Source organism: Panthera leo, chromosome D1 (genome assembly GCF_018350215.1).
Source record: "Panthera leo isolate Ple1 chromosome D1, P.leo_Ple1_pat1.1, whole genome shotgun sequence".
Taxonomy (NCBI): Eukaryota; Metazoa; Chordata; class Mammalia; order Carnivora; family Felidae; genus Panthera; species Panthera leo.
Window position 1 is genome coordinate 43,201,049 of NC_056688.1, and position 17,770 is coordinate 43,218,818.

General features: G+C 35.0%; 1 protein-coding gene across 2 annotated transcripts in view; it reads right to left on the minus strand.

Annotated features, from left to right (window-relative positions):
- Positions 1–17,770, minus strand: part of FOLH1B (folate hydrolase 1B) — a 64,384-nt gene that overhangs the window by 10,614 nt on the left and 36,000 nt on the right. For both annotated transcript variants that reach the window (XM_042904952.1, XM_042904951.1), the window contains exons 11-15: positions 15,462–15,544; positions 9,815–9,878; positions 8,056–8,123; positions 5,339–5,430; positions 3,624–3,714 (exon numbers count right to left, since the gene is read on the minus strand). In XM_042904952.1, coding sequence (XP_042760886.1) covers positions 3,624–3,714; positions 5,339–5,430; positions 8,056–8,123; positions 9,815–9,878; positions 15,462–15,544 — 398 coding nt within the window. The remainder of the gene's footprint in view (positions 1–3,623; positions 3,715–5,338; positions 5,431–8,055; positions 8,124–9,814; positions 9,879–15,461; positions 15,545–17,770) is intronic.

A 17,770-nucleotide genomic window follows, 5' to 3' on the forward strand; every position in this document is an offset into this window, starting at 1 on the left:
AGGTTGCCAAAGATGACCAGGCATTTGAAAACAGCCTTTGACGTGAAAGATACTAGACCAAGCACACAAATTAAAATAAAATCAACTCAGAGTAAGGAGGTACTGTATGGAATGGAGGGAGACTTAATAATAATAATAATAATAATAATAATAATAATAATAATAAATAAAGATATCAGTTAAAAATGAATGACAGAATTGAGAAAAATATTCCAGATGGTAAAAAAAGACACAGATAGAAATAAAAGATAAAATATAAATACATTAGAAAAGAATCCCCAGGTATTAAACAACTAATAGTTCAAAAAAGAGGAAAGAGGGAAGAAGTGATCAAAGGAAAAAGTATTCCCTCCAAATGTGAGACATAGGTTTCCAGACCAAAGGCCCACTCTGTACCCAGCCCAGTGAAAGGAAAAATGTATTAACCAACCAAGGCACACACATACACCAGGACAGCATGAAAGGTATAAAACCTTCCTTTCAAAAATCATAGAGCCAGCATGAAAATAGACACATAGGTCAATGAATGAAATAGACAGCCCAGAAATAAATCTATGCATATGTGGTCATGTAATCTATGACAAAAGAGGCAAGAATATACAGTGGGGAAAAGATAGTCTCTTCAATAAATGGTGTTGAGAAAACTGTACAGCTACATGCAGAAGAATGAAATTGAACCACTTTCTTATCCCACACACAAAAATAAATTCAAAATGCATTAAAGACTTGAATGGAAGACCTGAAACATTAAAACTCTTAGAAGAAAACATGGTCAGTAAGCTCTTTGACATGGTCTTAGCAATATTTTCTTGGACCGGTATCCTCAGGCAAAGGCAGTAAAGGCTAAAAGGTGTACATAGGACTACATCAAAATAAAAAGTGAAGGAAACAATCAACAAAAGGAAAAGACAACCTACTGAGAAAGAGAATATATTTGCAAATCATACATTCATTAATGGTTTACTATCCAAAATATATAAAAAACTTTTACAAGTCAATATCAAAAACACAAACAACCAAATTAAAACTGGGCAAAGGCAGGAAAAAAAAGGGACAGAGGACTTGAATAAACATTTTTACAAAGGATACATACAGATGGCCAATAGACACATAAAAAAATGCTCAACATCACTAATCATCAGAGAAATGCAAATTAAAATCACAATGAGATATCACTTCATACCCGTCAGACTGGCTATGATCAAAAAGGCAAAATATAGAAAATATTGGTGAGGATGTAGAGAAAAGGAAATCCCTGTGCAATATTGCACAGAAAGCAAACTGGTGCAGCCACTGTGGAAGACAGTATGGAGGTTCCTCAAAAATGTAAAAATAGAACTACCATACAATCCAGCAATTCCACTGCTGGGTATTTATCTTAAGAAAAGAAAAACACCAGGGGCGCCTGGGTGGCGCAGTCGGTTAAGCGTCCGACTTCAGCCAGGTCACGATCTCGCGGTCCGTGAGTTCGAGCCCCGCGTCAGGCTCTGGGCTGATGGCTCGGAGCCTGGAGCCTGTTTCCGATTCTGTGTCTCCCTCTCTCTCTGCCCCTCCCCCGTTCATGCTCTGTCTCTCTCTGTCCCAAAAATAAATAAAAAAAACAAACAAACAAAAAAAAAAACGTTGAAAAAAAAAAATTAAAAAAAAAAAAAAAAAGAAAAGAAAAACACCATTTCAAAGAGATACATGTACCCCTATGTTCACTGCATCATTACTTACAATAGCCAAGACATGGAAGCAGCCTAAGTGTCCATCAATAGATGAACACACACACACACACACACACACACACACACACAGGAATATTACTCAGCCATAAAGAATGAAATCTTGCCATTTGCAACATGGATGGGCCTAGAGGGTATTATGCTAAGTGAAATAAGTCAGACAGAGAAAGGCAAATACCACATGACTTCCCTTATATGTATAATCTAAAAAAACCAAACAACTGAGTAAATAAAACAGAAATGGACTCAGATACAAAAAACAAACTCTTGGTTATCAGAAACAGGAAGGGTTAGAGGGCAGGCAAAATAGGTAAAGGGAATTAAGAGGTAAAAACTTCCAGTTATAAAATAATTAAGTCACGGAGATGTAATGTACAGCACAGAGAATATAGTCAGTAATATCATAATAACTTTGTATATTGATAGATGTTAACTAGATATTGTGGGGGTCATTTTGTAATGTATAAGAATAGTGAATCACTATGATGCACACCTGAAGCTAATAGGATATTGAATGCCAATTATATTTCAATAAAACAAAAAAAAAAGTGAAGCAATCAGGGATCAAATAGCAACAAATTTCTCAACAGCAATCCTGAAGGCTGAAAGTCATTGAGTGATGAGTTCAAAATTCTGAGGATGTAGGATTTTCAACCAAAAGCTTTGTGCCCAGGCAAACTGAAAAAGAATAGTGTGTAGTTGAAATGCATTTCAGACATGCGAGGGCTTTACATTTCATACACCCTTTTCAAGAAGTTCTTGAAGGATGTGCTCCAAAAACAGTAAAGAGTAAACAAGAAAAAGGAAGATACAAAATCCAGGAAACAGAAGATGTGAAACAGGAGAGAAATGAAGGTGCTCTCAGATTTCTCAGTGAAGGAAAATTTCACAGGCAAGAGATGTGCCACAGGCAAAGAGAACAAGCAGAGAATTCAGAGTAACAGGAGATCCCAAGGAAAATGAAATCTGCCAGATCGCCTGATGTTTTTAAATATACTAAAAGTCTGTGGTGAACCAGTTATGGATACATGGAGAAGAAAAAAGATATTCTAATCAACAAGTGTGGTACAAGCATATACTGAGAAAATGCAATGAGGGAAAGTACTTGGGAGTTGGGAGAAAAAGTGATATAAAAGAGCTAAATGCCATCTTCCCTAATGAGATGTAAACAGATAATACATAAAACCGAAAAATAAATAGCAGCATGAGCATATTATTTGTCAGCATGCAGACAGCAGAATAAAACAATTAAAAAGTTGAAAAAATCTGAATCTGCTGAGCAGAATCAGAAGTGGGACAAGCATGGATATGGGATAAGGGACCACTGTTTTTCATTACACACTCTTACAGACTGTATGACATTCTATGAACTATGTTCCTAGGTGGCCTTGATAAAAATAAAAACTATAAGTGTCATTGTCATCATTAGCAACAACAGTAGCCAAAAAAATTAGGACTTGTATAGGTGTTCATGGTTTATTGTGCTATTCATCATGATAATCTATTGTGATAAATAAACTTTCATGTTTAATGACTGGGGAGCTAATGACATAAAAATCCAAATATTTTCAGGTCTTGATAATAACTAATTTTGAACGATAACAGGTAGAGAGGAATCAAAGACAATTTTGACATTTCTAGTGTAAGTAACTGCATGAAACCAATGCCATCTAATGAAACAGAAAACATATTTAAGGGAGTTCATCAAAGTTCAAGTTCAAAGGCTCAAAATACCAGATGCAGGAACTACTCCATTAGTAGTAGCACCATCTCAACCACATCTGCTTCAAATTCCTCTACTTCTCTACTGCTGAACTCACTTTTTAAAATTCAGAATTATTTATTTAGCTAAAATATATTCATAAATAACCTTGAAAATCTTATTGATAGACTTACCCAGTTTTTAGTGTACCGTGCTCTGCCTGAAGCAATTCCAAGTCTTTGGAAGAACACCTCAAAATCATTACCAGATCCCAACTTGCTAATCCTTATAGGGATTAAAACATGAAATTATTTGAGTAATTTCTTCAGGGAGTACAGATTAAAGATTAATTAAACTCCATTCTTTCTACTATAAATATAATTTTTATTTATAAAAATCATGTTAGGCAAGTAACAACAAAAAATAATTGCGAGGAATATCAATTTTGATCATGGAGTATCTACTTCCTTAAGACTGTTTTGGGTAGTAGTGACCATTGTTCTCTTGGGTTCCTGAACCCAATTCCAACATGTGGAGGGGTGTGTGTGGTGTTTCCCCATACCAGCAACAAGCAATTCTCTGGGATACCAACTGAGTGTCCTAAAATTCAACTCAATTCTGACACTGAAGATAACACCATACTCCATAAGTGAATGGCTCCATCCCAAAAGACTGCCCCTCCTCTAATTTCAGAAGCCAAAAACAAACCCAGGTGGATTTCTCAACAATGGGCTACAGATTAAAGATTCCCCAGTTCCCCTCCTTGGGTTCGATTAATTTGCTAGAGCTGTTCCCAGAAGTGGGAGAAACATTTTATTTACTCGATCAGATCACTGGTTTGTTATAAAAGGATACAACTCAGGAACAGCCAGGTGGAGGAGACGCAAGGGGCAAGATGTGGGGAAAGGGCACAGAGTGCTCCATGCCCTTCCTAGGTGTGCCACTCAATGTGGAAGCTCTCTGAACCCTATCTTATGGAAGCTTCATTAGAAAGTCATGATCGATTAAATCATTGCCCATTGCAGATTGATTCAACCTTTGCTCCTAGGGTGGGACTGAAAGTCCCAACCCTCTAATTATGTGGTTGGTTCTCCTGGCCACCAGCCCTCATCCTTAGGTGGGGATCCAAAGGTCACCCTGTTAACATAACAAGAGGCACCTTTATCTCTTTCATCACTTAGAAAATTCTAAAGATTTAACTTCTCTCTGCCAGGAAAGGGGCCAAAGATTGAATATATACTTCTTATTATAAATCACAATATCACACGTATGTAAGTTACTTTTTTAAAGAGATTCATTAAAAAAATAATAAAATAAAATAACAAGTTCATTATGCTGGAAAATATTTCCCCTCATTAACTTATTTTACTACCTGTATTTGTTGTGCATGATGAAGTTAAAAGAAACAGAAATTTTTTAGATAACTCAGATGTAAATACTACCCTTAAATTTTTTTTAAGTATTCATACTCTTTAAAGCTATAATCTCATCTCTAATCAATCTTTATCTCTGAGATATTTATTCCCGTAATTTGCTGTGAAGACACAACCAATACTGAAATGATGCCTATATTTTTCTTAGAGTAACCAAAATATTTGTTAACTGTATGATATTCAGAAAAGAGAAAATGTATCTAGTAACTGGGGGACAGAACTGTGAGGGGAATTACTTTCTACCATACTTTTGACTTACGTAACAGGTGTATATAGTGCCTACTCAAAAAAGAACCATTTCTTGATGGCCTACAGATATCTGTAGACATTTCATTTAGACATTAACTTCAAAACACAAGAATATTTTATTTGTGAACCAAAGCATTGCCTTTCCTTTATCATTGAGAGAAAATACACTTTCATTTTCAACACAACCCCCTACTGTATGCAACAGAGACTCTTGTTTGCATGGTTACCTGGGCATGCCACTGAACTCAGGGGAAGGACTTTTTTCATTCCAGCTCTCATAAAGAGATTCGCCTTCAAAGCCTTCATCAGGGCTTTGGAGCTACACAGGTTAAATGGGAAAAAAAGAGAATACTTACAAATCAGATATTTTAAAATCAAAATGTCCATCAGCCAGGGAATGAATAAGTAAACTATATTCAGCAAAACAAGTGATGTAATTCATATTACTAGCAGTCATTAAGAATTATAATAACGAATTTCTGACAATATGGTAAAATGCTCATGCTATTATATACAGGTGGAGCTGCTATAAGAAAAAAAAAAAAAAACAACCATGAAGTGTATGGAAAAGAAGGCCTAATTATTACCAAGCCATCATATTCAAATGATGTCCTATTATAAGATTTTTTGGGTCTATTTTTTTCTGAATGCATGAAGGCTGCTCTCAAAAACAGACTTCTCTTATAAAAAAGAAAATGAAAGGAAGCAAGGTGGTTAAGAGAAGGTATTTCTTTTAATATCGCTTCTTGCCAGTAAGGTCGCTAAAGGTCATTAAATAATACATAATAAAAACAAATGCATTAATATTGAGTATTTGTTGTAATTTCAATAAATACTGGGCTTTAACTACATTTTCTGGTTTTACTGATGAGAAAACTGAGTGAGAAAAATATGACCTATTATTGAATTCTAAACCTATACTTGACATCTAGAACATTAGATGTTATCCCAAAAACATTTTGCAAACTCAACTTCAATTAATGTTCTGTAGTTATTCACAGGTTATTTATTATACATTATATGGTACACAATTGTTTTTGTTTTATATTTAATAAAAGTCCTATGTTCTGTTTTTCAACAAATTCAATTTTCAAAAATTAATAGAGTACCTATATTGTTTAAGACTTTTTGTGAATGCCATGAAAACAAAGCTCAAAAAGACACATTAGATACTTTCTACTAGTGGGAACTAGAAGTAAAAATGTGAAATTCAATGTGCTAGGTATGTGCAAAGGTCTATGGGAATACAAATAAATCTGCATAAGGATGGGGAGAGAATCAGAAATTATGTCAACATCTTAACTTGCAAAATATGAATAAATAAAGACACAAAATAATTTCACTCGAGCTTATAAATTTACACAAAACCTTGATATAAGGGACAGTACCACTCCGTTTATTCTAGGAAATGCAAATTTAGAGGTTGAGCTTCTGACTTAGGCTCAAGTCATGATCTCACGTTTGGTGGGTTCAAGCCCCTTGTCGGGCTCTGTGCTGACAGCTCAGAGCCTGGAGCCTGCTTAGGATTCTGTGTCTCCCTCTCTCTCTCTGCCCCTCCCCCACTCACACTCTGTCTCTCTCTCTCTTTTTTTGTCTCTCTCTCTCTCTCAAAAATAAACATTAAAATTTTTTTTAAAAAGAAATGCATATTTAGAATAGTGTAGAAATATATAACTATATTTTCAGTTCATCACTAAAATTTAAAATGCTATGAATCCCTCTCCCCCAATAAACAAAACAGAATAACACAGACCGCCAAAACTGTCAAGCATCGAATCTGACTTAGAGTGCTGCGTTTGCAATTGTCCCTGGGTGCCACCAAACCACCCAGAAAACAAATATAACTGCCAAGCTTCCTCAGCATTTACCTTAAATTATATGAATGGTGAAATTTCTCTGAAATACCCTGTTTTCAGGTATTACAGTTTTTATACATTTCATGGAAACTGATAAAAACTACAGGCAAATGATGCAGATCTTGAGTAATGACATGAATACATTTTTTTCAAATTAATTTGCTTCTATTCCTATAGGGGAAGTTAAGTTATAAGATGAAATTCCATGCTTTTGAAACCAAAGGTTAGTGATATTAAAATCCCTATCTGAAGGGCAATAATCGTGTTTTTCTTGGTATTTATACTTCAGTTGGTAATTCCATTAAATAGGCAACTCTTTTTTTTTTCCTTTCCAGTTCAAATCAGATAATTAACAATAAAAACAAAAATCTGCCATGCAACAACTTCTTCATTATGACTAACTTTAGTTCCAGTGGGTTTAGGAGCAGGACAACTACAGTGAAGAGTTGCCTGTCAGTCCTACAGGAATTCAGGCACTGTCTCTCCAGCAGGTTCTGTATCTTGTGCCTCTGTCAGAACTAAGAGAACTTTAGCTGTCAGCCCAGGTCAGTGGGGCTCAGTGGAATGCAGCTCAAGTCAGGAAGTCAGAAAGGGGGGTACATGGTCTCACTTAGCCTCTGCCCCAAATTGATTTGACCTTGGAGTCAGTACTTGGTGTTTTTACACATACTCTTTCTCAATCACTTAGAAACTTTAACTCTTCCTGCATCCTGGGATAACTGGTGTCATGATATGAAGGAGTATAAAGCAGTTTTAAAATTAAGGACTTAAACCACAGGACCAAGTCCTGGTTCAGCTACTGCACAAGTTGTGTGACTTTGGTGGCTAATGCTTTTTGATCTCAGTGTTCTCCATTTCACATGGGGATGGTAGACACAATGCTATCCAAAGGCTGCTTCAGGGCAGTTGGGGGAAATGGGATAACACATGTAAAGAGTTTATTCGATGCAATGTTCTCTGGAGTGGGTATTTGCTCTATGAGAAAAAGACAAGCTATAAAACAAGGCAGCTGCTTAACATAATAATGGTATCTCAATGAAACATTTGTAGAACTCAAATTTTCTAAAATGATATGTAATTATTTTTACCTCCTTTGTTAGGCTGTATACCAAGCTGTACATCAGTGGGGAGCAATCAACTCGTAGAGTATAGTTTCCTTAAAGATAAAGAAAGAATGGTTTTTTTATTTCATTTACTTCATTCTTTCATTCAAAGACCAGTGTTAACTCTTTAGCCAGAAAGATCCTTTTAGAACCTAAGTCCAATCAAAACCCTCCAACTCATGACTCAATAAAACTCATCATGCTTACCTTGGTCCTCAGTTCCATACAAGAAACAACCCCCGTCACCTCTTCAAATCTTCACATCCCACTCTACCCAAGCAGGGACCTTCTCAGGGTCTTTGCACATACTGTTCCTTCAGCCTGGAACAGCAGAATAATGTTCTCTTTCTTGCTAGCTTTGTTTGCAAGATTTGATTTTTAATGTATATTTTTAAATCATTGGAATTTGTTCAGAAAGGATTACTGAACTGCACTGTGTGAGCCACCTTGGGGACGATGTAATTTAGATACCTGGACAAAGAAGAAATGTCAATGCCAACATGCCTCTGTCAAAAGGCATTGTCTCAATTATTGTGGATGTGATAAGTTTATCAATATACTACCAAAAAGATTCTCAAAGTCTACCCTTCATTGACTCATTCTTTGCTGCACGAATGCAACTCATGTGTCTTTAACAAGACATTAGGAAACCAGGAGTTATCAAGAAAGATCCTGTCTGTTACTTGCTGAAGAATATAGCCTAGTAACAGAAGTAGTCTGTAAAGCAAATAAGTGTTTAGTAATGGTCATGAGGAGAGCTACAGGCATGGCTTCCCTGAAAAAGTACCATTTCAGGAAGACTGTAAGGGTAAGAATGAAACAGATAGAGTGAGTGTGGAACAGCCATCCTAGTACAAAGAACAGCAGCTGCAATGTCTGGGAAGTTGCATGTAGTCAAGAACAGAAAGATGAATGGGTATGGAGGGTAGTGACAACAGACTGCTCGATCTTGGAAATAGACCTGAGAATGTCCTTTCGATTGAATCTCTACTTATCAAAAGCAGATCCATTCTTAAAGGCCAGTCTTGAGTGTCTATCTCATTTCTCAAGCCTTTCCTGAACTTGCTACTCTTCTCTCCTCTGAACTCTCAGACCAGCCTCATTATAGCCTTCTTGTAGTACCTGCATATATTAGAATCCTAGACTAATTTATTTCCTCGTTTGTACTGAGCCACAAACTTCCAAGTGCAAGACTTACTAACTTCTGATTCCTCTGAAATACTGGAAAATACATTGCATACAGAAGGGCTCAGTAACTATTTCTTGAATAGGAGGAAAAAATATTTAAGAAAAAATATACCTGGACATCAGTATTTCTTCCCAAATCTATCCACATGATATGATAAAACTAGCATTATATTTAAATTACACTTTTTTGCTACCCCATTCTAAAATCACAGAAATCTTCTGTTCTATGATTTACTGATTCATTTAACAGGTATTTACAATCCCTAGTGCAGACAACCCCATTCTAAAATCACAGAAATCTTCTGTTCTATGATTTACTGATTCATTTAACAGGTATTTACAATCCCTAGTGCAGACAAGGTAATCTGTCAGGTGAAGCAAATCAGAGAGGGCTGCTTTCCCAGATGAGCACTCTAGGTCTCACAGCTGCTGTGAGGCAAGGGTGGCATCCCAACACATGGTATGGATTTGCCTTCCTTATTAGTGCATAATTTATGAACTAAATGGCTGCTACTACCATGATCACACCTTTTCCTATAAGACCAATGAGATTCACCTTCTATAGAAGAATCAGCATTAATATAGGCCACACCACGCTCTTGAAGGAGTCTGGAATTCTCCTACAATAAAAAAAGAAAGAAAAGCATAAATATGTACCATAACCTCCCCCTAAAACAATCATCTCTACATTTGCTGTGTGCAGCTTTCTGAATTAAGCTGACCACAAAACTGATATGTAGGATTCTCAAAGTGAGTTTGTTTGAAAGAATTTAAGTAAAGACTACTGCTAAGAAATAACAGGCAAAACATTTTTAAGACTAAAAATTAAAATGAACCTTTCCATCTTAATATGGTAAATAGAAAAGGAGTTGATTGCTTAACCATACCAGAGTTTATCCTTTAAGAAATTCTCTTAGCAAACATGAATGACCTAAGAAAGAAAATCTGTGAGTGGAAATTTTCCCATGATTTTTAAAAAAATTTAAATAGAGATTATTACCCAATTCTCAGGGAATAAATAATCTCAAATTTATGGGTTAAAACTACGTGAGGTTTCTTTCTGGTCTATACTCAGAAGCATGAAGTTCTCCTGTAGGATACCACCACCTACTGGTCAAGACTGATCATTGCACAACTTTAAAATGCTGACAAAAAGTGCAGCAGGTTTTTTGAGCTATTAAGTGGATTTGAGTCTTCAAAACATGCAATTTCCTAAGCGTCCTGACAGTAAGAAATAAAGTGGAAAAGATTTGCAACTGTAGGTGGGGAAAATAATTGAAGGAGATAAATAAACCTCAAAATATTTAGGCTCTTCCTGATGCCACCATAAATATTTCCTGTCTTTAGGAACACTACTTTTTTTTTTTTCCCCCAAAGAAAATTGAAGTTTACAGGGCTTCTCCTAATTCCTAGAGAATATAATAGGAGCCAAATACGTTTTAAAGCATTACTGGAAGTAAACGAGATAAATTTTAAGTTTGCCTATATTTACAGCTAATGTTTCTATTACACAAAGCCAAAAATATATGCAAGTAAAATTAATTTATTTAAAATTTTAAATCCAGTATAGTTAACATACAGTGTTATACAAATTTCAGGTGTATAATATAGTGATTCAACAATTCAATAATTATTCAGTGCTCATCATGATAAGTGTACTTTTAAATCCCCTTCACCGATTTCACCCATCCCCCCACCCTCCCCTCTGGTAGCCATCAGTTTGTTCATTACAGTTAAGTCTCTTTCTTGGTTTCTCTCTCTCTCTCTCTCTTCCCTCGTTGTTTGTTTTGTTTCTTAAATTTCACATATGAGTGAAATCATATGGTATTTGTCTTTCTCTGACTGACTTATTTCACTTAGCATTATACTCTCTGGATCCAACCATGTTGTTGCAAATGGCAGGATTTCATTCTTTTTGTGGCTTAATAATATTCCATTACATATATATGTGTGTGGATATATATATATATATATATATATATATATATATATATATATATACCACATCTTGTTTGTCCATCTATTAATGGACACTTGGGCTGCTTCCATAACTTGGCTATTGTAAATAATGCTACTATAAACATAGAGTGCATTAATCTTTTTGAATTAGTGTTTTTTGTATTCTTTCAGTAATTACCCAGTTGTGGAATTACTGGATTATAGGGTAGTTTATTTTCAATTTTTTGAGGAGCCTCCATACTGTTTTCCACAGTGGCTGCACCAGTTTACAGTCCCACCAACAATGCATGAGGTTCCTTTTTCTTCACATCTTGCCAACACTTTTGATATTAGCCATTCTATCAGGTGTGAGGTGATCCTTCATGGTTTTGATTTCCATTTCTTGGTGATAAGTGATGTTGAGTATCTTTTCATGTGTCTGTTGGCCATCTATATATCTTCTTGGGAGAATGCCTGTTCATGTCTTCTTCTACTTATTATTATTTTTTATCAGATTACTTGTTTTTTTGTGTGTTGAGTTGTAATAGTTCTTTGTATATTTTATAAATATCTTCTCCCATTCAATAGGTTGTCTTTCAGTATCATTCATGGTTTCCTTTGCTGTTCAGAATGTTTTTATATTGATGTAATCTCAATAGTTTATTTTTGCTTTTGTTTCCTTTGCCTCAGGAGACATATTGAGAAAAAATGTTGCTATGGCCAATGTAATAGAAAGTACTGCCTATGCTCTCTTTTAGGGTTTTTATGGTTTCAGGTCTCACATTTAGGTCCTTAATCCACTTTGAGTTTATTTTTGTGAATGATGTAAGAAAGCGGTCTTTGTCAAAGGCTAATTGACCATATAATTGTGGGTTTATTTCTGGGCATTCTATTCTATTCTATTGATCTATGTGTCTACTTTTGTGCCAGTACCATACTGTTTGGATTACTACAGCATTGTAGTATAATTTCAAATTTAGAATTATGATACCTCCAGCTTTGTTTTTCTTTTTCAAGATTGTTTTGGCTATTTTGGGCCTTTTGTGGTTTCATACAAATTTTAGGATTGTTTGTTCCTGTTCTGTGAAAAACAGTGCTGTTATATGGATAGGAATTGTATTCAACCTGTAGATTGCTTTGGGTAGTATGGACATTTTAACAATATTTATTCTCCCAATCTATACTGTGGAATATATTTCCATTTGTTTGTGTCATCTTTAATTTCCTTAATCAATGTTTTATAGTTTTCAGAGAACAGGTCTTTCAACTCTGTGGTTAAGTTTATTGCTAGGCATTTTATTATTTTTGGTAAAATTGTAAATGGGATTGTTTTCTTAATTTCTCTTTCTGCTTCATTATTTGTGTATAGAAATGCAGTGGATTTCTTTATACTGATTTTGTTTCCTGCAACATTACTGAATTCATTTATAAGTTCTAGTAGGGGTTTTTTTTGTTTTTTTTTGTTTGTTTTTTTTGGCAGAATTGAGGGTTTCCTATATATAAGATAATGTCATCTGCTTATAGTGAAAGTTTTGCTTCTTCCTTACCAATTTGGATGCCTTTGATTCCTTTCTCTTGTCCAATTGCTATGGCTAGGCCTTCCAGTTCCATGTTGAATAAAAATGGTGACACCTCCTTGTTTTGTTCTGGACCTTAAGTGAAAAAAGTTTTGTTTTTCACTATTTAGTATGATGTTCAGCTGTGGATTTTCATTATTATGTTGAAGTATGTTCCCTCTAAACCTACTTTGTTGAGGGTTTTCATCATGAATGGATGTTGTATTTGGTCAAATGCTTTTCTCCATCTGTTGAAATGATTATATATTTTTTATCCATTCTCTTGTTGATATGATGTATCACATTGATTGATTTGCAAATATACCACACAGGAATAAAACCCACTAAATCATGATGAATGACTTTTTAAATGTATTTTTGGATTCAGTTAGCTAACATTTTGTTGAGGATTTATACATCTATGTTCATTAGAGATACTGGCCTGTAGTTCTCTTTTTGTGTAGTATCTTTATCTAGACTAGATATCAGATTATTGTTGGCCTCATACAATGAATTTAGAAGCTTTCTTTCTTCTTCTATTTTTGGATTATTTTGAAAAGAATAGGTGTTTGTTTTTGTTTTTGTTTTTTTAAATTTTTGGTAGAATTCAACTGTGAAGCCATTTGGTCCTCCACTTTGGTTTGTTGGGAATATTTTAATTACTGATCCAATTTCATTGCTGGTAATTGATCTGTTCAAATTTTCTATTACTTCCTGATTCAGTTTTGGTAAATTATATGTTTATAAGAATTTATCCATTTCTTCTAGATTGTCCAATTTGTTGGCACATACAATTTTTCATAATATCCTCTTATCATCTTGTGTATTTCTGTGGTGTTGGTTGTTATTTCTTCTCTTTCATCTCTGATTTTGAGTACCCTCTCTCTTTCTTTGTTTTTTGGGGTTTTTTTGTTTTGTTGTTTGTTTTTGTTTTTTTGTTGGTTTTTTTTTTTTTTTTTGATGAGTCTAGCTAAAGGTTTACCAACTTTATTGATCTTTTCAAGAACAAGCTGGTGGTTTCATTGATCTGTTCTATTATTATTATTATTATTATTATTATTATTTGTTTCTATTTTATTTCTGCTCTAATCTTTATTATTCCCTTCCTTCTACTGATTTTGGATTTTGTTTGTTCTTGTTTGTTCTTCTTTTTCTCCTTTTGTTTGAGATTTTTCTTGCTTCTTGATTTAGGCCTATATTGCTATAAACTTCCCTCTTAGAACTGCTTTTGCTGCATACCAAAGATTTTGGACCATTGAGTTTCATTGTCATTTGTCTCCACGTGTTTTTTTAATTTCTTCTTTGATTTCTTAGTTGACCTATTCATTGTTTAGTAGCATGTTGTTTAACCTCCATGTTTTGTGGTCTTTACAAAATTTTTTCTTGTGGTTGATTTCTAGTTTTATAGCATTGTGGTCAGAAAAGATGCATGGTATGACTTTGATCTTTCGGAATTTGTTGAGGCTTGTTTTGTGGCCTAATATATGACCTATTCTGGAGAATGTTCCATGTACACTTGAAAAGAATGGTCCAGTGTGTCATTCAAAGCCCCTGTTTCCTTTTTGATTTTCTGATTGGATTATCTATCCACTGCTGTAAATGGGGTGTCCCCTACTAGCATTGCATTACTATCAATTAGTTCCTTTATGTTTGTTATTAACTGCTTTATGTATTTGGGTGCTTTCATTTTGGGCACATAAATATTTACAATTGTTGTATCTTCTTATAACTGTATCTTTTATGATTGTATACTGTCCTTCTTTGTCTCTTATTACAGTCTTTGTTTTAAAGTCTACTTTGTCCACTGTATTACTACCCCAGATTTCTTTTCACATCCATTTGTTTAAATGTTTCTCCATCCTTCATTTTCTATCTGCATATGTCTTGAGGTCTAAAATAAGTATCTTTTAGGCGGAATGTAGATGGGCCTTGTTTTTTAATCCATTCCATTACCCTTTGTTTTTAGATCAGAGTGTTTAGTCCATTTACATTCAAAGTAATTATTGATGGGATGTAACTTATTGCCATTTTGTTACTTGTTTTATGGCTGTTTTGCAGTTTTTCCCTGTTCCTTTCTTTGCTCTCTTCTCTCATGGTTCGTTGGCTTTCTTTAGTGAAATACTTGGATTCATTCCTCTTTATTTTTCGCAAGTCTGTTACTAGTTTCTGATTTGTGATGACCATTTGGTGTGTGTATAACATCTGCATAAAGGTAAATTTACTTTTAAAGGGGCCTATCAAATATTCTGCAGTGAGACTTTCTACCTCATTTTTAGCATGATTTAATTTAGAGTCAGTCATTAGGATATAAGGAACATAAATCTGAAAAGTATAGCTTACTGTATAAGCTCAAGGGGTTATTTTAATGTGGTTAGCTTTAGTAGTTAATTTGCAAAAGGTAATAGAAATGTGAAACCTTATTTTGATGTTTGGTTTCTAGTGAATTTACTTATTTGCCATAAAACTCTCAGAAAATGAAAACTAAATTACTTTGACAATTGACATTAAGTACCTTTAGAAGTTCAAACAAAACAGTTCTTTAATGACAAAGAGATTTTTCTTTTTGGACAAGGATATTTTGTTTCAGATTTTCTGGAAAAAAAAAAGTTTGAATATGTTCTCACTGAATTCACTTGTTATTTTTGCGTCCTTGATAAATCCTAACTGCTTTGTTGTGAAAATTTATATTGTAGCAAATTATCAACTAACCTCTGCCCACTCAGTAGAGCCAAGAAGACCAAATTCTTCTGCATCCCAGCTTGCAAACAAAATTGTTCTTCTAGGTCTCCATCCTAAAATATATGTGTATACACATAAATGCTGGGAAAATGCATTATATACCCAAGACACTGTAAAACTCAACAGCAAAACAACACTAAAATTCCACTGTTTGTTTAGAAAATGTGAACTGTAGTGAGAATTTTTACTTATATCATTTCCTTTTGTGAGATGTTAAAGCTGATTTGTCAGTACAAACGAGCACATTTGCACTGAAAAGTTGGGGGGGGGATGTAGACATACCAAAAATTCCATTAGGTCATAATATTCTAAACAGTTTATAATGATTGGATACACACAGGCAGCCATCTGTGCTCTGCAGCTGCCTGGAGTGAAAGAAGAAAGTGCTAGATGTGGTCTGTGCTCTGAGAGCAGATCGAACCGAGAGAAAATTCCTTACAACTCTTCCACATTCTGGCATCATACACACAATTGTTCGGTGTCAGCTGGTTGTGTGATTTCACTCCATTCTTTGCCAGAATTAGTCAACAGAAGCTCAGTTAGCAATACTGATGTCTGTGGCTGCTGCAATAATTCAGCATAACTCAACAAGGAGGTAATATGGCTTGGAGTGATAAACACTGGCCTTGGAGTTAAAGAAAGATCTTATTTCAAATCCCAGTTCTTTCACCTACTAGCACTATGACCGAGGGAAAGTTATGCAAGCTTCCTCCGCTTCCCTCTCTTCATCTGTACACCAGAAAAAGCAAAGTGAGATGAAGATACTCCTTGATTGTTAGGAAGATTAAATGGAGTCGTGTTTACAAACACAGCACTTCAAACGTGCTCCAAAAATGTGTCATTTTTTTCCGCAAATAGTTCATTTCTGCTTAAGAATATGTATCCCTACAGCTGAGTCCAGTGTTTTGTCAATTTGTTAACAATATAATTCAAACTTCCTATGAATTATTATTCCTCATCATTGCACTCTCTTGGCACACTCTATCATTGTCACTGCAATGTTTTGTATTTATCATAGGGAATCTTATTGCAAAATCATAAAATTTTTTGTGTTCATGTTCAACACTACCTAATTTATGAGCTTTGTAAATTCAGATCTTCATAATTCTGTGTTCTTAAAACATAAAATAGTTTTGTGGAAAAAAATAATAGAGCCCCTTTATATTTTGTTTTAAAGAGACACATGGTTTTGTGGGCTAGTAGCCAGAAATTTGAGTTTATTTTATTTTTTTAAATTTTTTTTAATGTTTATTTATTTTTGAGACAGGGATTGACAGAGTATGAATGGGGGAGGGTCAGAGAGAGAGGGAGACACAGAATCTGAAACAGGCTCCAGGCTCTGAGCTGTCAGCACAGAGCCCGACGCAGGGCTTGAACTCACAGACTGCGAGATCATGACCTGAGCTGAAGTCGGACACCCAACCGACTGAGCCACCCAGGCGCCCCCAGAAATTTGGGTTTAAACCCGGGTTCTTTGACTCTGCCACACACTAGCTATACAGCCATGGATGACTCACTCAATTCTGTGAAACTTGGTTAGCTTATCTGTGAAATGAGAACAGAAATAACTAAGTAAACTTCTCCCTGGTTGCTAGGAGTTCAAAACAAAGAATACGTGAAAGCACTTTCTCTGTGAAAACAAGTATCGTACAAACTTAATACAGTTTTGCTGTTGGTTGTTATTGCTGCTAAAAAAACACGGGTCACAATTAGAGCCCCCACACCCTGGTTTGCAGGGTCAGTAAAGAGAGTGGACTTTCTGCTCTCAATGTGTGATTTATTTTAAAAAGCAATCATTTGAACTAAGTGTTATCTTTGTTTTCATATGAAGATTCTAAAAGGACTGAAGCAATGGAGCTAGGAGTTTAAACCTAAGTTTTAGGAGAGCACACCAAGACTGAGGATGTGGGGATGCAAACATCAAACTTCTGAGAATCCTATTAGACAGACACCAAAACTTCTCAGAGGAAGCTTCAATCCCCTCCCTTACTTGATGCCCTTGACCTGTTGTGTGAGGCTAGAAGGGCCGAAGGAACTTCTGCTCACAGTTCTCTGATCAGGACACGTTGGCCCATGACCTAACTTTGGTTTGTCTTCTCCTGTGAAGAAATGCGTCTCCACCTTCTTTGTTGTCAAGAGCGACCCCTAACAGTATAATTCCCTTATTTCAGATTATAACTTTATAAATATCAATAATGTAAACATTATTATATAAATAAGCAAAAATAAGTAAACAATATAATTATCTAACCCACACAAGAAACATGGCAACTAGTTAC